Below are 26901 nucleotides of genomic sequence, written 5' to 3'. Positions count from 1 at the left end.
CGTCCCCGGATGCAGCCGGGTCACCCTCAGCCCGCCGTCCTGGTGCTGGGAGGAGCAGCGGTGGGGTTGGAGGGCCGAGGCTCTGCGGACCTCTTGTTCTGAGAAAAACCGTGACGCGCCCGCTCCGCCGCCGCCGGATGCTACCACTTCTCGCCTGCGGTCCAGGGATCTTTCTCCGGTGAGGGCCGAGGCGGCCTCCTGGACATCCCAAGCAAGGACGGGCGCAGCTGCTTCCCGCAAGTACTCTCTGATCTTTGCTGCAGCAGTAGTCCCTGATCTTTGCTGCAGCGGGCCAAACTTGGAGGGGGACCCCCAACCCGTCCAGCTGGTGGTGGCGGTGCGAGCGGGTTACCCGGGGTTTAGATCTCCCTCATAATCTCCATCTGCTAGCCCCGTTTCTCAGGCACCCAGGTGAAGTCCATATTTCACCTAATCTAAGGAAAAACAGGATGCGTGCTATGCAGATTCGGCTTCCATACAAATCCCGTAATCCCACCCGTTTGTAGGCCCTAAATCTTTATTATGTAGGAATTCAAAAGCTGCCACTGCAGTCCCCAAGTGTGACTGGAAAAGTTTTTCTTAGTTTCTGCATGGAGGAGAGCAGTGGTTCTCAAACTTGAGAGTGTATAAAAGTCACCCAGGGAGCTTGTTTAAAAGGCAGATTTCTGGGCATGGTGCCTGCCATGGTGTTCAGTAAGACCAGGGTGGAGGCAGGGATTTTCATTTGCACAAGGGTGCCAACTGATTCTTATTTAGGTGGTCCAGACTTTGGGGAAATACTGTGTAGTGGTTCCTATCAGCCACTTAGTCACTTACTGTGGCTGTTGGGAGTGTGTCAGACTTCCTGAGCCTCAAATTGGCTCCTCTGGAATGGGAAAATACAAACTACATTCACCTCTCAGGTTTACTATGAAGATTAAATGTAAAGCATTTTGCACATTGCCTGGCATACAATATACCCTCAATAAATGATACCTATTATGATATGAAAGTTTAGAGAAAATTCTGTAATTTCTTTTTCTTTTTTTTTGAAATGGAGTCTTTCTCTGTCGCTCAGGTTGGAGTGGAGTGGCGCAATCTCGGCTCACTGCAACCTCCACCTCCTGGGTTCAAGCGATTCTCTTGCCTCTGCCTCCCTAGTAGCTGGGATTACAGGTGCACACGCCACCACGCCTGGCTAATTTTTGTGTTTTTAGTAGAGATGGGGTTTTACCATGCTGATCAGGCTGGTCTTGAACTCCTGACCTCAGGTGATCCGCCTGCCTCGGCCTCCCAAAGTGTTGGGATTACAGGTGTGAGCCACTACGCCCAGCCAATTCTGTAATTTCTAAGAATGTCAGAGTAGTAGGATACCCAGCAGCACTCACGTTCAATGACAGTTGATCACAGCAGATGCTATTTAAATGGCTTACGGAGGACTACTCTAAGGAGGTGATGTTTATTAGGCACAGTGGTTAACCAGGTGAAGAGAGGGAAAAGTGTTCTAGGCGGAGAGAGTAATATGTGCAAAGGCCTTGAGGTTGGAAGGAGCTCAAATTCTCACAAACTCACTTTTCCTGTTCCAGGGCCTTTAAAATGCCATCCCCTCAGCTCAGGCTTTATTTATTCATCATATGCCTTGAGTACCTTTCTTGTTTACGAGGCACTCTGTTAGGTTCTGGGGATACGAAATTTAAATACAGCTCCCTGTCTTTGTGAACAGGTTATAAGAAGTGCCAGGCACAGTGGCGCATGCCCATAATCCCAACACTTTGGGTGGGCGAATCACCTGAGGTCAGGAGTTCAAGACCAGCCTGGCCAACATGGTGAAACCCCATCACTACTAAAATAATAAAAAAATTAGGCCAGGTGTGCTGACTCACACCTGTAATCCCAGCACTTTGGGAGGCTGAGGCGCGTGGATCACCTGAGGTCAGGAGTTCGAGACCAGCCTGGCCAATGTGGTGAACCCCTGTCTCTACTAAAAATACAAAAATTAGCTGGGCGTTGGTGGCGGGCGCCTGTAATCCCATATACTCAGGAGGCTGAGGCAAGAGACTCACTTGAACCTGGAAGGCAGAGGTTGCAGTGAGCCGAGATTGCGCCTTTGTACTCCAGCCTGGGCGACAAAAGTAAAACTCCGTCTCAACAACAACAACAAAAAATTAGCTGGGCGTCATGGCGCATGCCTGTAACCCCAGCTACTTGGGAGGCTGAGGTGGGAGAATCACTTGAACCTGGGAGGTGGAGGTTGCGGTGAGCTGAGATCCTGCCACTGCACTCCAGCCTGGGCAACAGAGCTAAACTCCGTCTCAAAAAAATAAAATAAAATAAAATAAAAATATAAAAAAATTCTTGGTAGGGAAAGAAGGGAGGGGTCATTCATGGAAGACTTCTTGAAGGGGGTTAAGTCTGACTTTGCTTGGAATCATGAGTCATGTTTACCTGAGGTTCAGAACATACATCAACCACAGGCTTAGGATCCTGGAAGAGCTTGTTGCGTGGGGAAATGGCCAGGAGTTTGCTGTTGGCAGGGTCCAATGTGGGATTGGTGGAAGGGAGCAAGGAGCAGGAGAAGGTAGGGGGAAGGTGGATGGATTTGAGGCATAGGTCCAGAGAAAGGCTGGAGAGGTGGGTGTCCTCCAACAGCAACTGCCTTCTTCTGTCACCTTTTGCATCTGGCAGGGCTGGTTTGGTGCGTGGGGAGGTGTCCTGCCTGCTCCTCATTGCTGCTTCCAGATCACTGCCCACTCCTTCACAAACCCCAGCTCCTTCGAAGCACATGGCAGACACTGTACCCTTTGCCAGCCCTCCCCGAGGCAGCCACTTCCCAGGGCAAGTCTCTCCAGTTCCCTCGGAGCCTCTAGCACCCGGCTGGCTGCCTGTCCCTTCATCTCTTTTACTTCACTTTTGGGGGTTTCCACATCCTGGCCCCTCCAGTTCTTCATCCTCCTTACTTGCAGGCATCTCTTTCCTCCATCCTCCTCATCCACCCACTCCCTTGGTTGAGAGCTTTTTAGTACTAGTCACCTTCAAAGTCTTGCCTTCAGGCATCTGTCCCACTGTCTGCCCACTGCTTTCCATCTTTCCTGCTCACTGGAATGTGGCTCCTTCCGCAGGCCTCGGACCCCACCGCTTCCTCTGCCCTGCAGCCGCCTTATGTGTGTTCCCCTCCCCCATTCGTAACCTGATTAGTTCCAGTGTCCCATCATGGTTGTACTGTTTCCCCTTTCCTCTCTCTTCTAGAAGAACCTCTCGCATTGGTTAACCAAACTCAGCTGCAAGTGCCTGGAGAAGAGCTGCAAAACTGTGCAGACTGCTTCTATTTTAGATTCCAGTCTAGAGGTCTTAAATGGACTCTACTACCAGCAACCCTGCCATGTTGCTGTAGTTACTTTGGTTCCCACCCTCACTTCTTTCCAAACTGTCACCTTGCTTCTTACTTGCAGCTGATGACCTTGTTTCTTTCTTTCCTTTTTTTTTGGGATGGAGTCTCGCTCTGTTGCCCAGGCTGCAGTGCAATGGCGTGATCTCGGCTCACTGCAACCTCCGCTTCCTGGATTCAAGTGATTCTCCTGCCTCAGCTTCCAGAGTAGCTGGGATTACAAGTGCCTGCCACCACGCCCGGCTAATTTTTGTATTTTTAGTAGAGATGGGGTTTTACCATGCTGGCCAGGCTGGTCTCAAAACTCCCAACCTCAGGCGATCCGCCTGCCTTGGCCTCCCAAAGTGCTGGGATTACAGGTGTGAGCCACCACACCTTATTTCTTGTTTCACTTCCTTTTTTTTTTTTTTGAGACTGGGTCTTACTTTGTCACCTAGGCTGGAGTGCCGTGGCACGATCCCAGCTCACTGCAGCCTCGACCTCCCTGGTTCAAGTGATCCTCCTGCCTCAGCCACCCCAGTAGCTGGGATTACAGGCATGCACCACCGTGCCTGGCTAATGTTTGTATTTCTGTAGAGATGAGGTTTCGCCACATTGCCCAGGCTGGTCTCGAGCTCATGAGCGCAGGTGATCTGCCTGTCTTGGTATCCCAAAGTGCTAGGATTACAGGTGTGAGCCACTGCACCCAGCCTATTTCATTTCTACTCACTAAATCTGTGTCTTTGCTCAGCACCCATATTCTCTGCTATCCCTCTGAATGCCGTTCCTGCTTCTCGCTTAAACTCCAGGCTCATGTATCTGTAAGAATTAAAGAAAGAGGAGAGAAACACGAAGGGTGACTCGACAGTCAACAGGTTTGTTTCTTGGGTACCTGCCAAACTTCACCCTCTTACAGTGGGCCTCAGTATAACAGTGGGCCCTAATAAGGACATTCTGTTCCCTTCAGGTCTGCTAAGGGAAGCTAAAAGCAGACTTGGCGGGGTACGCCTCCAGCTGCAGAAAGATGTATGGGAACAGACATACAACTCTCCCTCCCAGATAAGCACAACAAAGAGACAGAAGCAGTCCAAGCCTCTGACAAACTCTCCCACCCTGAATCCTTAAAAACTCTTAGTCTGCAAGAGAGTGTGGCTCTGACCTAACTCGGCTGGAAGTCCCTCCCAGGTTTGAAATAAACCTGTTGACTGTTGAGTGACCCTTCGTGTTTCTCTCCTCTCTCCTCTTTCTTTAGTTCTTATAATACCCACTGACCATTTCGGAACCTCCACTGGAATGTCTAACCGGCAGCTCAGACTTACAGCCAAAACAGAGCTCTTGGTTTGACCTCAAAACAGTCCTTCCCTATGTTTTCGTTGACTTATGAAATGACATACTATTCGGCCAGCTGCTCAGATCCCAGGGTTCTTCCTTCCCTTCTTCCCCTCATGTCCCACAACCAGCCCGTCTGCAGACTGTGCCTCTTCTGCCTTTTCCATCTGGACTCACAACACTCATGGCCCCTTTTGCTTATCCGAATGACGCTCATGGCTGGCATGGGCTGAGCGGTACTCATCTCCCTCTTCCCACTCTCCTCCAGTCTTCTCTGCAGAACAGGCAACGTGCATATTAAAAAACGGACATCAGCAGCCGGGTGTGGTGGCTCACCCCTGTAATCCCAGCACTTTGGGAGGCAGAGAAGGGAGGATTGAGCCCAGGAGTTCAAGACCAGCCTGGGCAATGGTGAAACCCTGTCTCTGAAAAAACCAAGGCTGGGCACGGTGGCTCACGCCTGTAATCCCAGCACTTTGGGAGGCTGAGGCAGGTAGATCACATGAGGTCAGGAGTTCGAGACTAGCCTGGCCAACATGGTGAAACCCCATCTCTACTAAAAATACAAAAATTAACCAGGCATGGTGGTGGGCGCCTGTAATATCAGCTACTCGGGAGGCTGAGGCAGGAGAATTGCTGGAACCCGGAAGGCGGAGGTTGCAGTGAGCTGAGATTGTGCCATTGCACTCCAGCCCAGGCGACAACAGTGAGACTCTGTCTCAAAAACAAAAACAAAAAAACCTCACCAAAAACCAAACAAACAAAAAAACCAGAAAACAAATTACTGGGGCATAGCAGCACACTCTGTAGGCGCAGATACCCAGGAGGCTGACGTGGGAAGAGCCCAGGAGTTTGAGTCTGCAGTGAGCTATGATCATGTCACTGCACTCTAGCCTGGGCAACAGAGGGAAACTCTGTCTCAGGAAAAAAAGAAAACAAACAAACAAACAAAAAAACAGGTGGTGTCAGTCCCCTCCTCCATATTCTCTCTGAGCCTCCTGTTACTCTCAGCCTAATGTCCAAGCCACTTACCAGCTCTGCAAGGCCCACCTGACCTGGCTCCGGCCCCCCATTGCCTGCTGCTCTCTGCCTCACCTCTAGCGACATCCCAATACCCCAAGACTGCAGAGGTCTGCGGCCTGAGGCCTGTGACCTAGCAAAGCCCTCTTCCCCAGATCCAACGCTCAATCTTTGCTGAAATGTCACATTCCCAGTGAGGCCGTCAACCACTCCATCTAAAATAACCCTGTACCCATCTCCTTCAGGTTCTGTCCCTTTCCTTGCACTGTTTTCTTCATGTCTGGAATTAATTTCCATTTTGTCCGTGTTTTTGAGTCCGTACTGTGTGCCAGGCACTGGTCTAGGCACTGGGGATGCCAGGTACTGTTGAGAAGAATCAAGCAGCAGAAAGGGCTGAGAAGTGATGGGCTGACCTCTTAGAAAGGGTGGTCAGGGCAAGACTGAGGAGGTGACAGTTAAGCAGAGACCTGAATGAGACGTGAGTATCTGAAGGAAGGGCAGTGAGCCAGAGTTCACGGGGGCAGGCGTGGGCTTTGGGTGTTCAGTGGGTGTCCACAGGAAGCACACAGTGGCCATTGTGGCTCAGGTTTACAGAACAAATGGGAGTGTGTTAGAGGCCACGTTGTCTAGGGCTTTGGGAGTTGGGCCCAAGGAGTCTCGCCTTCATCTGGAGGGTGGTGGAACCACAGGAGGGTCCCAAGCAGGAGGAGAATGCTCATTGTTAAAAGTGTAGAAATTGGATTGGAGTGGAGAGAGAGGAGATGGGGAGGCACTGCCAGAAAAATGTAAGGTTACAGACTCAGAAGAGATCTGACTGGGTGTGGTGGCTCATGCCTATAATCCCAGCACTTCGGGAGGCCAAGGCTGGAGGATTGCATTACCCAGGAGTTTGGCAGCTTAGTAAGTCCCTGTCTCTCCTAAAAAAAAAAAAAAAAAAAAAAAAAAATTACCTGGGTATGGTGGCTTGCACCTATAGTCCTAGCCACTGGGGAGGCTGAGGAGGGAGGATCACGTCAGCCCGGGAGTTTTAGCTTGCAGTGAGCTATGATCGCACCATTGCACTCCAGCCTGGGCAACAGAGTGAGATCCTATCTCAAAAAAAAAAAAAAAAAATTGGAAGAGTTCTGATACATTCTGAATTTTATAGATGAAAAAAGGCTCTGCATTTCAGTGATTTGCCCCAGATCGGGTGCCAGTGAATGGCATGGTTAGCATTAGAGTCCAGACTTTTTAATTCCTCTGGGGTTACAGGCAACTGGTTTGGGCTGAGCCTGGGATGTGGGCCATGGGGAATGACTGCTTTGGGTACACCTCGAGGGAGGGCTGGTAGAAAGAGTAGGAAGAGTTTCTTTTGACTTTAGCCATTGTATTTCCTAGTGCTGCTGAACAAATGACCATAAACTGAGTGGTGTAAAGCAACAAAGATTTATTATCTTCTAGTTCTGGAGGTCAGAAGTCTGAAATGACTCTCACTGAGCTGAAGCCAAGGTGTTTGCGGGGATTGATCATTTCTGGATGCTCTGGGAGGATCTGTTCCTTGCCTTATGCAGCTTCTGGAGGCTACCTACCCTTCTTGGTTTATGCCCCTTTCACCCCTTTAAAGCCTGCAGTGGCTGTTGTCTTTCTCACACCTCATCATCCTGACACTGACGCTCTTGCCTCCGTCTGCCCCCCTCCCTCTGCTGTGACTGCCTTGGGCCCACCTGGGTAATCCAGGATCATCCCCCAATTTAAAGGTCAGCTGATGAGCAACCTTAATTCCATCTGCGCCTTAATTCCGCCTTGCCGTGTAACCTCACGTATTCACAGGTTCTGGGGATTGGGGCATGGATGTCTTTGGGGCCATTATTCTGCTCACCACAACCACCTTTTTGTGGTTTCACAGGTGGTTGAAATGAAAGCTCTTATATTTTTGCCTTCTAGAGATTTTTGCTGTGAGAATTAATTACCAGTAACAGTTCAATATGGGGGACATTCTGGCTCATGAATCTGAATTACTTGGACTAGTGAGAGAGGTAGGTATATTATACAAAACACAGGTCACAGAGAAACATCTTGAAAACTTGTGTTTTAAAATGCAATCAACTGTTTAGTGCCTTGTAGTGTTTCTTCTATTGTTATGTTGGAGCTATTTTTCTATTATATAATATTCCATGCATTTACATTTTGTTTTTATAACTAAACAGATCTTAAAGTCACTTAAAAAGTTCCTTGAAAGAAAATTATAAAAACAATACATGTCCGGCTGGGCGCAGTGGCTCAAGCCTGTAATCCCAGCACTTTGGGAGGCCGAGACGGGCGGATCGCGAGGTCAGGAGATCGAGACCATCCTGGCTAACACCGTGAAACCCCGTCTCTACTAAAAAATACAAAAAACTAGCCGGGCGAGGTGGCGGGCGCCTGTAGTCCCATCTGCTCGGGAGGCTGAGGCAGGAGGATGGCGTGAACCCGGGAGGCGGAGCTTGCAGTGAGCTGAGATCCGGCCACTGCACTCCAGCCTGGGCGACAGAGCGAGACTCCGTCTCAAAAAAAAAAAAAAATAAATAAATAAATAAATAAATACATGTCCATGGTAAAAGATTCAAGCACTACAGAAGTATAAAAAGGAAATTTCCCTCCCAGACTTTTTTCTATGAATAGTAAAAATATGTTCATATGCCTGTAGTTTGTTTTACAGAATGGGATGATACATTGTTCTGTAGCTTGCTTTTTATCTGCCAACAATAATATAGCATGAACATCTGCCTATGATCCGCCCTAGACATTTGAATGCCATAGAGTGTTTCATTGAGTAGATGCATCATAATTTTTTTAACTCATTGTCTGGTAATGGCCTAGGTTTCCTACACTAAAAGCTTTGACAAGTAGGGCCCAGGCCTTAAACTTTCTGGTGCTAAAGAAAGGGTTGGTGCTTGCTGCTGCTTAACTGTGTGAGTAACCATCTGCAGGTTGTGAGAGCCATGGGTCTGGAGCAAGAGTGAGGCACCCACCATGCAAATGCAGATTTGGAATTTGGTGGTGTGATGGTGAATATATATATATATATATTTTTTTTAATTTACATTAAAAATTTTTTTTAGAGACAAGGTCTTGTTCTGTTACCTAGGCTGGAGCGCAGTGGTGTAATCATGGTTCACTGTAGCCTTGAACTCCTGGGCTCAAGCAGTCTGCCTGCCTCAGCCTCCCAGGTAGCTGAGACTACAGGCGTGCATGACCATGCTCAGCTAGGTTTTATTTTAATTTTTGTAGAGATAGGATCTCATTCTGTTGTCCAACCTGGTCTTGAACTCTTGGCTTCAAGCAATCCTCCTGCCTCAGCCTCCCAAAGTTCTGGGATTGCAGACATGAGCCACTGCACCCTACCTGTGTAACACATTTTCTTTTAAAAATTTATTTATCTGAGATGGGGTCTCGCTTTGTTGCCCAGGCTGGTCTCAAAGTCCTGGGCTCAAGCAATCCTACCTCGGCCTCCCAAAGTTTTGGGATTACAGGCATGAGCCATGCCACCTGGCCTATAGCACTTTTTCTTTTCTTTTCTTTTCTTTTTTTTTTGAGACAGAGTCTCGCTCTGTTGCCCAGGCTGGAGTACAGTGGCGTGATCTTGGCCCACTGCAACCTCTGCCTCCCGGGTTCAAGCGATTCTCCTGCCTCAGCCTCCCAAGCAGCTGGGATTACAGGCTCCCGCCACCACGTCCAGCTAATTTTTGTGTTTTTATTAGAGACGGGGTTTCACCATATTGGTCAGGCTGGTCTCGAACTTCTCACCTTGTGATCTGCCCACCTCGGCCTCCCAAAGTGCTGGGATTACAGGCGTGAGCCACCGCACCTGACACCACTTTTTCTTTATCCATTCATCTATTGCTAGACACCTAGATCATTTCCATATCTTGGCTATTATGAATAATGCTGCAATGAGCATGCAGATGCAGATGTCTCTTTGAAATACTGATTTTATTTCCTTTCTGTCTATACCCAGAAATGGAATTGCTGGATCATCTGGTAGTTCTGTTTTTGTTTTTTTGTGTATTTTGAGATGGAGTCTTACTCTGTCACCAGGCTGGAGTGCAGTGGTGTGATCTCGGCTCACTGCAAGCTCTGCCTTCCGGGTTCAGGTAGTTCTCCTGCCTCAGCCTCCTGAGTAGCTGGGACTACAGGTGCCCGCCACTGTGCCTGGCTAATTTTTGTATTTTTAGTAGAGATGGGGTTTCACCATGTTGGTCAGGCTGATCTCGAACTCCTGACCTTGTGATCTGCCCACCTCAGCCTCCCAAAGTGCTGGGATTATAGGCGTGGGCCACTGCTCCCGGCTGGTAGTTCTATTTTTATTTTTTTGAGGAACCTCCATACTGTTTTCTATAATAGCTGTACCAATTTACAATCTCACCAATAGTACGCAAGTGTTTCCTTTTCTCCACATCATTGCCAACACTTTTTATCTTTTATCTTTTTTGTAATAGCCATTCTGACAGGTGTGAGGGAATTATGTCTGTGTGGTTTTGATTTGCATTTCTCTGATTGTTAGTGATGTTAAGCACCTTTTCAGGTATCTGCTGGTCCTTTTAATGTCGTCTTTGGATAAATATCTATTCAGATCCTTTGGCTGTTTTTAAATTAGATTATTTGTTTGTTTTGCTGTTTAATTGAATTATTTATTTTTTATAGTATTTAGATTTTGCTGAATTTGAAGACACCTTGAAAACATTTTCAAAAGAATGCAAAATAAAAGGAAAACCATTGTGTAAAACAGTAGGTGGATCTTTCAGAGACTCCAAATCATTGACAATTCAGGTAACATTTTGCTTATTTTTCATCCCTGTAGATAATTCAGGATGCTCCCAACTTGTGGAAAATGCTGCCATTGGGTAGTGCTGGAATAGTTTCTGAGCGCTTGCTCAGAGTTACTTTAGATTGCACAAGTGTTTATAGATGAACTAATAATGTCATTTTAAATCTCTGTACCCTCCCTAGGAAATGTGTAGCCATATAAGATCTTTCACAAACATTTCTTGGGAAGAAGGAAAAGAAGAAACATGCAATGTTTAGGAACTGAGACAATTGTAGCCTTCCTCCTGAGGAGTTTCAGGTTATTAATTCTAGGCGCTGGGGATCCAACAGCGAACAAACAAAATCCAGCCCCTGCCAGTACAGCATTTGCATTCTAGCTTGGGGAGGTTGGAGGGAACAGGGAGCAAGAGTGAGACTGACGAGGTGGGTCTATGAAAGGAAGTCTGAGCAACTCTGTGAATACCAGTGGGCTGCAGGGGAGATTATACAGACCTCAACTCTCAGGGTTAGAAGGGAACTTAAAAATCCTTGACTGGGCATGGGGGCTGACTCCTGTAATCCCAGCGCTTTGGGAGACCGAGGCAGGTGGATCGCATAAGCCCAGGAGTTCAAGACCAGCCTGTGCAACACAGTAGTACGTCGTTTCTTTTTCTTTTTATTTGAGACGGAATCTCTCACTCTGTAGCCCAGGCTGGAGTACAGTGGTACGATCTCGGCTCATCACAACCTCTGCCGCCGGAATTCAAGCAATACTCCTGCCTCACCCTCCCTAGTAGCTGGGATTACAGGCAGATGCCACTGTGTCTGGCTCATTTTTGTATTTTTAGTAGAAATGGGGTTTCACTACGTTGGCCAGGCTGGTCTCGAACTCCTGACCTCAAGTGATCCTCCCGCCTTGGCCTCCCAAAAATGCTGGGATTACAGATATGAGCCACCACGCCTAGCTGGAACCGCGTTTCTATAAAAAATAAAAAATTGGCCAAGCGTGGTGGCATGCACCTGTAGTTGTAGCTGCTTAGTTGCCTGAGGTAGGAGGATCACTTGAGCCCAGGAAATCAAGGCTGCGTTGAGCCATGATCGTACTGCTGCACTCCAGCTGTAGTGACAGAGTAAGACCCTGTCTCCAAAAAAAAAAAAAAAAGTCATTATTTTAACCATTATTTGATGTCTCGATCTCGTTTGTAATATGCCAGATAAGTAATCAGTTCACCTAGAATATTTCCATTGACCATTTCCTGAGACAGCATGTTTCACCTTTGGATGATTTTATTATTTATTTATTTATTTGAGATGGAGTTGCGTTCTGTTGCCCAGGCTGGAGTGCAGTGGCAGGATCTCGGCTTACTACAACCTCCGCCTCCTGAGTTCAAGCGATTCTCCTGCCTCAGCCTCCCAAGTAGCTGGGACTACAGGCACACACCATCATGCCCGGCTAGTTTTAGTATTTTTAGTGGAGATAGGGTTTTACCATGTTGGCCAGGCTGGTCTCAAACCCCTGACCTCCGGTGAGCCACCTGCCTCAGCCATCCAAAGTGCTGGGATTACAGATGTGAGCCATCATGCCTGGTCTATTTTATTCTTATAATTAAAAAAAAAAAAGTTATGTGGAGACAGAGTCTTGCTGTGTTTCCCAGGCTGGTCTCAAACTCCCAATCTCAAGTGATCCTCTTGCCTCAGCCTCCCAAAGCACTGGGATTATAGGCATGAGCCACTGCACCTGGCCTTATTACTTCAACAGATTTTTAAATTTTAACCTACCTACTTCCAGAAATAATTTGAGGCTTGGCTTGCAAGCCCCTTGAGTAGCCGGAGTTCAGGTGGCAGCCACCGCTGGTTTTCTCCCAGTACTTGACTCCCTAGTGGCCTGGCATGGGCACTGTTGAGAGAGGGGCACTTTCGAAGTGGCCTGTGGAGCTCAAGGCAGGGCTGAACCCTCTGCCTGCTCCCCTTCAGGCCGCAGGCCCCTGGATGCTGAGCTGCTGCTGCTTTCTGTCAACACAGACTCTTCTGTGGATGCTACAGGAGCCAGACCTCCCTGGCACCCCCTCCCCCAGAGAGATATGTTCAGAACATAGAAGAATACGGTCATTATTAGAGGCGAAAACAGGTTCTTAGAGTGAAGTGTGTTCCTCAGGGAATCAGCTTCACTCCCCAGCACCTGGCTTCCCTGGTTCTTTCTGGATGAAGAAAAGACCTTTACCCTACACGTGGGAAGTGTATGTGAGCATCTGTTAATTAAAGCTACCATTTGAGAGGAATGTAGCAAATCCTCAATACCTAACTAGCAGAACAGGGAGAGTCTTTTGTGGAGTTCACACGTGACCAGATTATGTGACGATACAGGGTAAGGCCGACAGGCCCTGTGTCGTGAAGCTTCTTTGCTTATCGGGTCCCTCCAGAGGCGGCTGCTGTACACTTTTCCAACTGGGTTCCCGTCGCATTTCAGCTCCAGCTGCATCTGAGAACACTCAAATGTCTCTTCAGGTCTTTTTAAAAAATTGTGATTAAAGATAACATAGAATGTCTCATCTTAACTGTTCTTACATGTACAGTTCAGTAGTGTTAAATGTGTTCACGTTGTTGTGAAACGGATCTCTAGAATTTTTCATCTTACAAACATGAAACTCTGTCCCCATTGAACAACTCTCCCTTTATCCTCCCCCTAGGCCTTGGCAGCCACTATTCTTAACTTTCTGTCTATGAATTGGCTACTTTAGATATGTCCTATAAATGGAATTATACAGTATTCGTCTTTCTGTAATTGGCTTATTTCACCCAGCATAATGTCATCAAAGTTCATTCATGTTGCGGTATATGACAAGATTTCCTTTCCTTTTAAAGGCTGAATAATATTCTCTGGTACATATTCACACACCCCCGCCACAGCTTGTTTATCTGTTCTTCTATTGATGGACACTCGGGTTGCTTCCACCTCTTGGGTATTAAGAATAATGCTGTTAGAGCCGGGTGCAGTGGCTCACGCCTGTAATCCCAGCACTTTAGGAGGCCGAGGTGGGCAGATCACCTGAGGTCAGGAGTTCAAGACCAGCCTGGCCAACATGGTGAAACCCCATCTCTACCCAAAAAAAAAAAAAAAAGAATACAAAATTAGCCGGGCGTGGTGGCCAGTGCCTGTAGTCCCAGCTACTCGGGAGGCTGAGGCAAGAGAATAGTTTGAACCTGGGAGACGGAGGTTGCAGTGAGCCAGGATTGCACCATTGCACTCCAACCTGGGGGACAAGAGCGAGACTTCTTCTCAAAAAAAAAAAAAAATCGTGCTGCAGTGAATGTGGGTGTGCAAGTATCTCTTTAAGGCCTTGCTTTCTGTTCTTTTGGATGTATACCAGGAAGTATTGCTGGATCATATGGTAGCTCTATTTTTAACTTTTTGAGGAATTGCCAAGCTGTTTTACAAAGTGGTTGTACCATTTTCCATTCCCACCAGCAGTACTTAAGCGTTCCAGTTTCTCTACTTCCTTGCCAATGCTTGTTATTTTCTCTCCGTGTGTTTTTAAAATATTAGCCATTTTGATGGGTTTGAAGTGATATCTTGTCATAGTTTTGATTTGTATTTCTCTGATGTCTTCAGGTTCATTTTTATATAACTTGAAAGACCTTGAACCTTTCTGATTGTCACAAACATTTCTTTTCTGCTCATCCAATCAACAGCTGTGTCCCCCACTATGGTAGATTTCCCAAATGAAATGTCTGGTTTGAGTGAAGAAGAGTGGGGAAAAAAATTTAAAAAGAAGAAGAAAAAAATACATCTAGAACTGAGGTTCAGCAAAATATGCTAATTTTTAGTGGAACTCAAAAAATAGTGAGTTTCCCCCAGCAGTTTTATGTGTATAGTTCAGTAGTGTTAAGTATGTTTACATTGTTGTGAGATGTAAGAAGCATGTGTGTTTACAAGTTACTATTGATGGTGTACACATTTTCTCATCTTGTTGATTCTGCTTTGATCATAGTTTATAGAACATCACTAATATTTTGTCACTGTAAGTTATAATAGTGGATTCTTTTATGTGTGGGTATTATTTTAAGCTCAGGGACCATTTCCAGGTACAGAATATGAGTCATGAGTTAGGAAGGATGATAGAGGTGGTTATGATGACAGCAAAGGTTTGTGGTTTCAGATCTACAAAAAGAGACCTTAGAACAAACTGTAGATGGGCCTTTTGACTTGTGGACTCTGCCAAGCCATGTTAAGAAAATATCTTTTCTCTAAGCCATAACATTTCACAAGAGTCTGCGCTCACCTCAATCACACAGTCAGAGAGCTCTTGGTCACCGCACTTCTCGTGGCAAGGCCTCCTCAGGAATGGTCACAGGGCTTGCTTGGGACCTTGGCAGAGGCAAGCGTGGGGCTGAGCCTGGCCCCACAGCACTGCCCCAGGAGGATCTGTTCACCTTTGTGGCAGTCATTAACAAGCATGGGGTCTCTGGCCAGCTTCCCCAAATTCTTCCAAGAGGTGGCTGTATTCGGCTGCTTGTGCTTTGTTTTGGCAACCCCCACCCACAGCTGCTAACAGACTGTCCCTTGCCTGTGTCCAGGAGGAACAGAAGAGCCAGCCTTGAGGAGGTAGATGCTCATTGTAGGGCTTATTAGAAAAATTCTGAGTTTACTTGAAATGTAACCGGCACCTTCCAGCATCAGGCAGTATTCAGAGACAGTTTTTGATCACATGACATAGTGAACATTTTTGTAATATTCAGATTTGAGGATTCCTTACCAATCAACATCTTTGACATATGTGTAACCAAACACTGTTACATTATTTGTTCTCTATACGTTTCCATTTTATGTTAGAAAATTTGCTTATAAACAGATAAAACAAGTAATTTTTAAAAATGACAATTTTGCAGGAAAATTATCTGTAAACGTTTTTCTTTCTTTCTTTTTTTTTTTTCTGAGACAGGGTCTCTTTCTGTCGCTTAGGCTGAAATACAGTGGTGCAATCTCAGCTCACTGCAGCCTCTACCTCCAGGGCTCAGATGGTCCTTCCACCTCAGCCTCCCAGGTAGCTGGGACTATAGGCACATGTCACCACGCCCAGCTAATTTTTGTATTTTTAGTAGAGACAGGGTTTCACCATGTTGTCCAGGCTCGTCTTGAACTCCTGGGCTCAAATGATCTGCCTGCCTTGACCTTCCAAAGTGCTGGGATTACAAGCGTGAGCTACCATGCTCGGCCATGTAAACTCACTTTTTTTTTTTTTTTTTTTGAGATGGAGTCTCGCTCTATTGCCCAGGTTGGAGTGCAGTGGCACAATCTCGGCTCACTCCAACCTCTGCCTCCCGGGTTCAAGCAATTCTCCTGCCTCAGCCTCCGGAGTAGCTGGGATTACAGGCATGTACCACCACGCCTGGCTAGTTTTTGTATTTTTAGTAGAGACGGGGTTTCACCATGTTGGTTAGGCTGAACTCCCGACCTCATGATCCACGCGCCTTGGTCTCCCAAAGTGCTGGGATTACAGGTGTGAGCCACTGCACCCATGAACTCGTTTTTAGAAGTATAAAAGAACAAAGGCCAATAATGGTGGTAAGTAACAATGGTATTGGGTGGGGAAGTGGAGATTCTATAGAAAATCCAATCTCAGAAACACTGTTGCAGTTGAGCATAAAATGTAAGTCCAAACATCTTGGGCATTCGATACGAAAAGAACAGTAGCAGCTGCATTGTTTTAGACTCTTAGGAAGTTCTTTCACTTCTGTCTTTTACTTAAATCCACAAAATTATGCCACAGGTATTTGTGACAGGTGAATTATCTTCCTTGTGAGACAGGTGACATGATAATTGCCACTTCCTTTCTCCAGAATTCTTTCAACTAGTGCATGCTAAATCATCACGCTGTCGTTGTCCCAGGTCAAACGGCACTGAGCTGGTGCTCCTTCCTCCACCTCCAGCCTTCTCTGTCGCTGCAGCTGCAGCTGGCAGGCATGGACAGTCACCTTATGGTATATTGGGGTCTATAGTGGCTTCCTTCAGCTCCATCTCAGCCTGGTGTGCTTCTAGCAGTGGGGCAAGTGGCAGTGCTATTGCCTAGGCCCAGGATTGACTGGGTCAGTGTGTGTGGGCTCCCGGCCACTCCAGGACGGGGAGCAATGCTGTCAGCAACCTTCCGTGCATGTGCGGTTTGTTCCTGGGAGGCCCGGCTAGACTCGGTCTGGATAGCTTTTGTCCGTTGCATGCTGTGGGTCAGCAGGTCCAAAGGGTGACTTCAGTATATTTAGGTGTCCGTGAGTTCTCTGGCCCCAAGTCTTTTTTCTATGCCTGATTCTTTCTGTTTCAAAGACCTTAAATGTTTTGTGTGTTCTTCATAGTGCCCAGATTAGATATTGCAAAGGTGTGGGAAACTAGGATTGGTCTGCAGGAATCGCAGGCTCAGGAGCTTGAATCCTGTGGGATCTCTGTTTTTCTATCCTTTACCTCTGAAAAGGAGTATGTGGGAAATCTGTGGTGTTGTGAGTTGTGAGAATTTTGGGTGTTGAAATTTACAACGAGGTGTAGTCTGATGTCTTCTCCACAGAAGGATCTTGTTGCTGCATTTGACGACGGAGACCAGAAGGTGTTCTTCAGTCTGTGGGAGGAGCACATTCCCAGTTCCGTCCGAGATGGGGACTCCTTTGCCCAGAAGCTGGAATTCTATCTCCACATCCATTTTGCCATCTATCTTCTGAAGCACTCTGTGGGGAGACCGGTGGGTTTACCTGGTGTTGCGGGTGGGTCTGAGTGGTGTGTTAAGGAACAGTGTTTGCTGTCATTGTCCACATGGGTGTGGAGTTTATATGTGGCTGTTTTGTTATATTGCTTACAAGGTACAAGCATCCTCTGTCCTGAGGAGTGATTTTCTACCATATTCCCAGCAGCTTATATTCTAATTTCTATGGAGATTTAATAATTTCTGTAATCAAAGCTATATTGTTTTCCTAAATACCTCAAGTTTTTGAAACCTCATCAAAATTAAGTTTATTTGGCAATTTCGTCTGTAGACATGTATGTCTAAGAGAATCCATATTTCAGCTGCATATTAGACCCTATATTAGAACATAAAATTATTTACATATTTATTGTAGAGAAAGGGTCTTGCTATGTTGCCCAGGCTGGTCTTGAACTCCTGGGCTCAAACAGTCCTCTCACCTTGGCCTCCCAAAATGCTGGGATTACAGGCATGAACCACTGTGTCTGGCCAGAACACACATTTAAACTTAAGTCGTGGAAAAGGGTACGTCTCTTTGTGGAAAGTCCTTTTGAGTGATAGGTTGAATTTAGCGTCTGCAGTCCTTTCCCAGATGGGGCTGGAGATGGGAAGAGAGGAGAGGGCTGAAGTGTCAAGCTGCTGGGGTGGCTGAGCTTTGATGACAGAAGGGCAACAGAGGCGAGCTGGCATTTGACCCCGTGCATTAATTACTGCCCTGTGGACCAATGTGAGCGCATGAGAATGTCAGAACACCAAAGGTGGGGACGGTGGAGGGAGCAGCGGGACCGTACATTGTAGTAGTTGTTGGAAGGCTGTTCCTCAGGTTATTACTCTTCCAGGGAAGATCACAGGAGATTTTCATTTTCTGTTTGTATTTCTGTTTCTTTTACGTCTGGGGGTCAAAAGAGGGCCTCCTGGTATAGGTCAACTGAGATGTGTTTGTAAGAACAGGTTAGTCTGTGTACGAGACTGTGAAGGCCATGATTGGTAGAGCTGGGTGGGAGCGAAGCCCCACATTCACCAACTCTGGAACAGGTTAGTCTGTGTATGAGACTGTGAAGGCCATGACTGGTAGAGCCAGTGTGGGAGCAAAGCCCCACATTCACCAACTCTGGTTTTCTCATTGAGGGCCAAGAGGAGGTAGAACCCTGAGAGGGGAACTAACTTGCCTGGGATACACATGGAATAGTGACACCGAGCGAGCCCAGGCCTTAGCACAAGAAAGGAAAGGAGCGAGATGGAAGCTTCTGTTTCCAAACACCATAAAGAAATGCCTGTTAACCTTTAGAAACCGCTCCTGCTGGAGGCATGGGAATGCAGACAGATACTTATTTATATCTGAAAAGTAGAAGCCATGTGTCTGTCTAATAATGAGGAAACTAGTTAAATAAATGTGATAGACAAGATGAGGTTTTGTCCTGCCATTGAAAATGTTTATGAAGAGTTTTAAGGATGTGAGAAAATGGCAATAATAAAGTTAAAAAACAGCATATTGAACTGTATATACAGTTCTCTGATCTTCCTAAGTTTCATTAAGGGGGAAATTTAGGGTGGATGGTAGAATTCTAGAGACAACACACCTGCCAGGCTAGATAGGGGATGCCAGCGACATGACTGGGACAGAAGGAGCCTCAGAGAGAGGATGGGGTGAGCAGATGGCCTGGGCATTGAGCTGGAGACCTCAAACAAGTGCTTTCCCTTCCTCCAGGACAAAGAGGAGCTGGATGAAAAGATTTCTTACTTCAAAACCTACCTGGAGACCAAAGGGGCAGCCTTGAGCCAGACCACAGAGTTTCTTCCTTTCTATGCCCTTCCTTTTGTTCCCAACCCTATGGTGCACCCGTCATTTAAAGAACTCTTCCAGGTAAGTGCCAGCTTTTAACTCTTGTGTCAGGTCCTGGGTGACATTGTGGTTTTATCTTCTATAAGCTGGGGGTTTCTGAATGATGCTTTAAAAAACTAAAATTTGCTTCTGTTATTATTTTTAGTTATAGCCATAATTTTTTAGTCAGTCTTCTATTAGATGGTTAGTTAGGTTTGGTTTTTGCCATCCTGTACTAGCAGTGGTTTGCGACTTGTACATACATTAAATCTGGAAGAGTTACAGTAATTAACACTTTGTAATAGCAAAAACTAGGAACAACCCAATTGTACACCAACAGGAGCATGCATAAATACATTGTGTTATATTCACACAATGGAATATTATACATCAATGAGAATGAATGAACTAAATCACACAATGATGAAATCTTAAGCTGGATACAAGAGAGGACAAGCTATGTGATTCCCTTTACATATACATCAAAGCAAACAAAAGTAGTTTTTAGACATATGTGTACCAGTGTTAAAATGTTACAGAAAGTTGGCCGGGCGTGGTGGCTCACACCTGTAATCCCAGCACTTTGGGAGGCCGAGGTGGGTGGATCACTGGAGGCCAGGAGTTCAAGACCAGTCTGGCCAACATGGGGAGACCCCATCTCTACTAAAAGTACAAAAATTAACTGGGTGTGGTGGCATGTACCTGTAATTCCAGCTACTCAGGAGGCTGAGGCAGAAGAATTGTTCAAACCCGGGAGGTGAAGGTTGCAGTGAACCAAGAGTGCCACTGCACTCCATCCTGGGCAATAGAGCAAGACCTTGTCTCGAAAAAAAAAATTACAGCAAGCAAGGATTCTCACCTGCTCGAATGACAACTTTAAACTTTTTACATTCTCACACATAGAATTGACTTTTTAGGATGTATAGTTCCATGAATTTTAACACGAGTATGTTTTGTTTGTTTAATTGGTTTTTTTTTTTAGATAGTCTCGCTCTGTCGCCCAGGCTGGAGTATAGTGTCGCAATCTCGGCTCACTGCAACCTCTGTCTCCCGGGTTCAAGCGATTCTCTTGCCTCAGCCTCCTGAGTAGCTGGGGCTACAGGTGCGCACCACCACGGCTGGCTAATTGTTGTATTTTTAGTAGAGATGGGGTTTCACCATGTTGGCCAGGATGGTCTTGAACTCCTGACCTCAGGTGATCCACTTGCCTTGGCCTCCCAAAGTGCTAGGATTACAGGCGTGAGCCACTGCGCCTGGCCTTGTTTGTTTGTGTTTTGGAGACAGAGTCTCATTCTGTCACCCAGGTCACTCTGTCACTCAACAGCAACTGATGCAATTCTTCCAAATCCCAGTACATTTCAGCATCCCGTTCAGTTATAATTCTGTAAAACAACTTTCATCCCTCCTGAATAGTAACTGCTAAACTGAAGGCTACTTAGTTGACTGCTTTCATTAAAGCAGGCCTTTTGTAGAGTAGCCCAAGTTGAAATTTTTGCTGTTTTTTCTTGATCATTCTAGATTTACCTACTTCCTCTCCCAGAAAGTTGAAGAAATAAACATTAAGAAGGTGGTTAAATTTGGAAGGGTTCAGATGTCTTGGAGGATTAAAACAAAGAAAATAATAAAAATAAATTTTAAAAAATTAAAAATTACATTTAAAAATTTCTAAAAATAAATAGTCTTGGAAGGGAACGGTAGATTTTCTCACAGTGAGACTTCCGTTCCTGAGTATTCTGTTCATGACTATTCTGGCATAGCAGCATGGATAAAGCTTGGATCCAGGTGGCAGCAGAGCTGGCAGAATCAGGGATGGGGCCTAGCAGAGGCTGCAGCTGGCAGCTTGACTCACTCAGGTTTGGTGTTCCAAGATGGAGTTCAGCTTCTGGTGGTTTAAGGAATTTAATGACCATCTGTATTTGTGGAGATTGATTTTATTCCATTTTTTTCTTTTGTTAGTCTACTTATGTTCTTTTAATGGTAACATAGATATTTTTAGTATGTATACATGATAAAGTCAAATTTTTTTTTTTTTTTTGAGATGGAGTTTCACTCTTGTCGCCTGAGCTAGAGTGTAATGGCTCGATCTTGGCTCACTGCAACCTCCACCTCCTGGGTTCAAGCGATTCTCCTGCCTCAGGCTCCTGAGTAGCTGGGATTATAGGCACGTGCCATCATGCCTGGCTAATTTTTGTATTTTTAGTAGAGACGGGGTTTCACCATGTTGACCAGGCTGGTCTCGAACTCCTGACCTCAGATGATCCGCCTGCCTCAGCCTCTTAAAGTGCTAGGATTACATGTATAAGCCACCACGCCCAGCCATAAAGTCTAAATTTAATCTTTATTTTCTTCCAGAACATTCGGGGAACTCAGAATGCATTAGCTTCATTCATCCCCTTTGTAATTTATGTGCTTTTTTTTTTTTTCTGCCAAGTATCTTAGTTATATATTTTAAATGTACAAATTAGGAAGTTTTACTATTTTATGCAATCAGTGTGTGTAGATTTTCCCTTATAACTACTAGTATTTTTGTTCATCATTCCATCTTGTGTCAATGACCTTCCATCTGGGATAGTTGTCTCCTCTTATTTAAGTACATGTCTTTAAAACCCCCTTTCCTTGAAGATTTCTTTCAGTTCTTGTTTGACTGCAGTGTCTTTATTGCTTTCTCAGGTAGGATTTAGAATACTAGGTTTACAGTTATTTTCTCTTAGTACATTGACGATACAAAGCTTAGCTAGATTGCACCATCTCCTAGCTCGCATTGCTGCTATTTTGAAGTTGGCTGTCAGTCTAATTGCTGTTCCTTTGTAGGTGATCCATCTCTTTTCTCTGGCCTCTGGGATTGTATCATTTCCCTACAGTGTTTCTAGGGATAGATTTCTATTTTTACTTGGGATTTGTTGGGTTTCCTGGATGCGAAGTTTTGTGTCTTTCAACAACTCTGAAAAATGCTCAATTTGTATCTCTGTATATTACCATTCTCTTTATTATCTCCTAGATATCTGACTAAATGTATATGAGACTTATTATATTCTCCGTGTCTTTTTTATTTAAAAAATTATAAAATACACATAACATAAAATTTACCATTTTGACTTTTTTTTTTTTTTTTTAAAAGAGATGGAGTCTCTTAAAACTCTATCCCTCAGGCTGAAGTGCATGATTATAGCTCGCTACAGCCTTGACCTCCTTGGCTCAAGTGATCCTCCCACTTCAACCTCCCGAGTAGCTAGACTATAGGCATGCACTGCCACCATTTTGACCACTTTCGAGGGTTCAGCTGAGTGGTGCTAAGAACGTGCACATCATTGTGCTCGCCATACATTTTAATATCTTATGTTTTCCTTCTCTTAATCTCTCTGGCTATATTCTGGGTGATCTCTTCACATCTGTCTTCCAGTTCACAAACTCACCCTCCAGCTATGTTTAGTCCGTTCTTTAACCTTTTCATTGAATTTGTAATTTCAGTTAACTCTTTATTAGAAGTTTTTTGTTGTTGTTGTTTATTCAAATTTGCTGGGACATTTTTATAGTCTCTCATTCCTTCCTCTCTTTTATTTCTTTAACATATTAAAAATTTAGGCCAGGTGTGGTGGCTCACGCCTCTAATCCTAGCACTTTGGGAGGCCAAGGTGGGCGGATCACCTGAGGTCAGGAGTTTCAGACTAGCCTGGCCAACATGGTGAAACCCCGTCTCTACTAAAAATACAAAAATTAGCCAGGCATGGTGGCTAATGCCTGTTATCCCAGCTACGCCGGAGGCTGAGGCAGGAGAATCTCTTGAACTCGGGAGGCAGAGGTTGGGGTGAGCCAAGATTGTGCCACTGCGCTCCAGCCTGGGTGACAGAGCTAGACTCCGTCTCAAAAAAAACTCCTTGGCTTCCTTGCTCTAATTTTCCTTCTAATTTTCCTCCTATCTCTGACCATCTCTTCATTTAACAAACTGAGCCACCACGCCCAGCTCGGAAATGTTCTTCTTCTCAGAGTTGAAAGCACAGAAAAAGTAAGAATGGTCGAAAAAATGTAAGTGACTCATGTCCAGAGAGGCTTTATTTCAGTCTCATCCCTGTCATTACCAGAGCATCATAAAGTAAGTAATTACATTGAAAACACATATTTGTTGGTTATACAAAATACTAGTCAACAACAGAGCAATCTAACTGGAAGTCTGCATGTCCCAAGCATTTCGTTTTGTTTTTTGAGATGTAGCAGTCCTTTCCTGAGATTCTGTGTGGTTGAGCATAGACTACCTTGAGTTGTAGCACTCGGGTGATTTCCCTAGGGTTGCCCTAACAAAGTACCACAGGCCAGATGCCTTGAGACAGCAGACATTCATTGTCTTACAGTTCTGGAGGCTACAAATCTGAAATCAAGGTGTTGGCCGGGCTATGCTGTCCCTGAATCCTAGGGGAGGATCCCTCCTTTCCCCTCCCAGCTTCTGGTAGCCCCAGGTGTTCTGTGACTGTGGCAGCATCATTCCAGTCTCTGTCTCCATCATCTTGTGGCGGTCTTCCTTCTGTGTCTAAATTTTCTTCTTCTTGTAGGACACCAGTCATATTGGATTAAGGACCCACCCTACTCCAGTGTGACCTTTATCTTAACTTTAATTACATCGGCAATGACCCCATTCCCAACGACCTCATGTTCTGAGGTACCAGGGGTTAGGATTTCAGCATGTATTTTGAGGGAACACAGTTCAATCCATAATGACACACATGTTATAAACAAAGTTATCATGCAGTATAAGGGAATTACACAATTTTTTAAAAATATAAGAACTCTGTGATTGGGCATGGTGGCTCTTGCCTGTAATCCCAGCACTTTGGAAGCCTAAGGCAGGTGGATAACTTGAGGTCAGGAGTTCGAGACCAGCCTGGCCAACATGGTGAAACCCCGTCTCTACCAAAAAAAAAAAATACAAAAATTAGCCAGGCTTGGTGACGCTCGCCTGTAATCCCAGCTACTCAGGAGGCTGAGGCAGGAGAGTCGCTTGAAACTTGAGCCACTGCACTCCAGCGTGGGTGAAATAGCAAGACTCTGTCTCAAAAAAAAAAAAGAACTTTCTGCTCATCTGGCAGTATTTTTTCCAGAAATCAGATGACATACTGGCTAGAATGATTGGGTGGGGGTGGGAGGCGTGGAGGAGGTTACAGAGCTGGAGAGGCAGACAGTAGAGAAGGATGGAAAGGTCCAAGGGCCATGGGGCAGCATCCAAAAGGATGGTGGGTATGCATTTTTAGTGGCTTAGCTGCTTTTTTTGTGGAACTTCTTGGTTTGGGTAGAAGATATTTCTGTATAAAGAGTATAAGGAAAATTGTCCTGAGACAAAGATAGTTACTTGTTATGTTTTTTTCTTATTTAAGTCATTGATTTTTTCTTCTTAATAAGCATTATTTGAGATAAATAATTTATTTTTAAAGGATAAATCATGTTAAGACTATATCATAATTCTTGACATGATGGGGTATTTGTGGCAGAAAATAGCTTCTGTCCTTTTTTCTTATCTAGATGAGGCTTGTGGAAATGAGTCCCTTTCTTGGGGAAAGTCTCAGTAACTTAGTGAGAATTGTTTATGTTATGCCTCCCGGTGCTGTGCGTGCCTAGACTGTACTGAACTATTTTTGGTATGCAGCCTAATAAGGTTCCTTGTCACGATTGTGTTTAAATCACGTGAAATATTCAAATCATGTTCAGGGTTATTTTTTCCCTGTTTATGAAAGAACTCTATTTTTTCTTCCTACTGTGGACACTTGAATCTTCTATAAATGAGATGGTCAGATGTCCTAAACCTGTTTTTCACAGCCTCACATCACTGGCAAGACATTTTGCTTTTGGTTTCAATCACTGTGCAGGGTTTTTTGGCCTAATGACCTCAACTTGATGATACTGTTGGTACTTAGTAATCTAATGTTTGTGTTTTTGTTCCCTTGTTTTTCTCTTTAGGATTCCTGGACTCCAGAGTTAAAGTTGAAGTTGGAAAAGTTTCTAGCTTTAATATTTAAAGCCAGCAACACGCCAAAGCTTTTAACAATATATGTATCCTTTTGAAGCAAATAGAGACCACCTATGGTTTTAGAGCAGATTTTATTTAGAGTAGCACACTGGCTTAGGTTGCCTCATTAAATAGGGATAATTAATAGTGTTGCTTTCATATTTACAAGATCAAAGAATCATTAGTGGCAGGGCCTATAGAGATCAACTTCTCTATCATTAGGTCTCTGAGACTTTCTTTTTGGCGAGGTCTTATTTTGATGTCATGTGGCTAGAAGCTGTCTTGGTAGGAAAGAAAGTTTGTCTTCTTGTAAAAGAACTCCTTGGGATAATTGTCCATTTGCAAAATATCACTTAACCACTTTTAAGGCCTTCAGGCCATGGCATATGGATCAGGTAACAATCTAACTTGTCATTCAAATTGGGATTTCTTTTTAAATAACTTTATTGAGGTGTAAAATCTACCCATGGTAGGTGTACAATTTAATGCTTTTTGGCAAATGTACAGAGCTGTGCAGTATCACCACAGTCCAGTTCAAACTGGGACACTTTTGAGAGTAAAATGGGGCACTCACTGGACAAAGTGCCAGGGACAGGTGTAAATAGAGCCCGTTTCAGGAAGAGCAGAACGTGAGGTCACCCAACCCATGGAAGACTAGTTTCCCAAAGGTTATTAGTCTCTAAAGACAAGTGTCTCCTTTTATTCGGAAGAAAAATGTATCCAAAGTTATTTCATAACAAGAATATAATGTTTTGAATCATAAAATTGGTGATTGTTTTGTTTTATTTCATGAAAAATATAGGCTACTTTGCCACATAATACCTTCTGCTTCGTTTCTAACTCCAAAGCGTTTGACTTTCTTGACCTAATTGAGGTTTTTTTGTCGCTAGGATTCTATGCTGCTTTTCTTCTTGAGCTTCCTAAGCCTTCCCTGTTGCCCGTCTTCAGATTCCTTAGCCTGGCCTGAGCCAAACAGACTGATCTACAGCTCTCCTCTCTGCCTTTGTATCCTTAAGGCTTTTGTTTAAATTCTTCTCTTTACCTACATACCATGATGTTGGCATATCCAATCCTTTTTCTTCCTAGAGTTTCATATACAGTGGTTTTCAATGAAACTAGAACTTTTTCAATTTGACTTATAATTATTTGAACATGCTTTTAAAAAGTGTTTCTCAGCTTAATTTTTTTTTTTTTGATACTGCTCCTCTTGGAACAGGGCTACCCCATAGGCAGTGTGCCCAGAGTAGCTCAGCTTAATAATTATGGGTGCCAATATGTTAAGAATCTAATCAAAATGATTTACATGGTAAATCATATTAGTTATATTAATAATATATTAGTATATTCAAAACAGTAGCTTACTGGGCCCTGTGACTCACGCCTACAATCCCAGCACTTTGGGAGGCTAAGGCGGGAGGATCACTTGAGCCCAGGAGTTTGAGCTCAGTGTGGGCAGCATGGCGAAATCCCATCTCTGCAAAAAGTACAAAAAGTTAGCTGAGCCTGGTAGCGTCCACATGACTGTGGTCCCAGCTATTTGGGGGAGACTGAAGTGGGCAAATCACCTGAGCCTGGGAAGTTGAGGCTGCATTGAGCTGTGATCGTGCCATTGAACTTCAGCCTGGGCAACATAGTGACACCCTGTCTCAAAAAAATAAGAATAAAAAAAAATCATAGTACCTATTTTATAGGAAGATTATGAAGATTGAGTTAATATATATAACTTGTATGAAACAGTCCAGTATATAGTAAGTGCTTGATAACTGTTAGCTATTGGCATTAGAGTTTTTAAGTACTTGTCACCTTTCATCCTGTTCTACATGCTTTGAAGCATATGCTGAAATATAGCAGGTCACTATAAATAGCATTCTAATATTTTCCTTGTTACATGAAAATATTTGCAGTTCAG

General features: G+C 44.8%; 1 protein-coding gene across 1 annotated transcript in view; it reads left to right on the top strand.

Moving 5' to 3' along the window:
* ARMC9 (armadillo repeat containing 9) overlaps nucleotides 1–26901 on the top strand; it is a 218680-nt gene continuing 191779 nt past the window's right edge. Inside the window, exons 1-6 of the mRNA XM_011998077.1 lie at nucleotides 1–236; nucleotides 7616–7707; nucleotides 10355–10480; nucleotides 17008–17178; nucleotides 18887–19042; nucleotides 24944–25036. Of these exons, the coding sequence (XP_011853467.1) occupies nucleotides 7657–7707; nucleotides 10355–10480; nucleotides 17008–17178; nucleotides 18887–19042; nucleotides 24944–25036 (597 nt within the window). The 5' untranslated portion in view covers nucleotides 1–236; nucleotides 7616–7656. The remainder of the gene's footprint in view (nucleotides 237–7615; nucleotides 7708–10354; nucleotides 10481–17007; nucleotides 17179–18886; nucleotides 19043–24943; nucleotides 25037–26901) is intronic.

Source organism: Mandrillus leucophaeus, unplaced genomic scaffold, assembly GCF_000951045.1.
Source record: "Mandrillus leucophaeus isolate KB7577 unplaced genomic scaffold, Mleu.le_1.0 Scaffold555, whole genome shotgun sequence".
Taxonomy (NCBI): domain Eukaryota; kingdom Metazoa; phylum Chordata; class Mammalia; order Primates; family Cercopithecidae; genus Mandrillus; species Mandrillus leucophaeus.
Note: the sequence above shows the minus strand (reverse complement) of the source record. Positions and strands in the feature narration are given on the sequence as shown.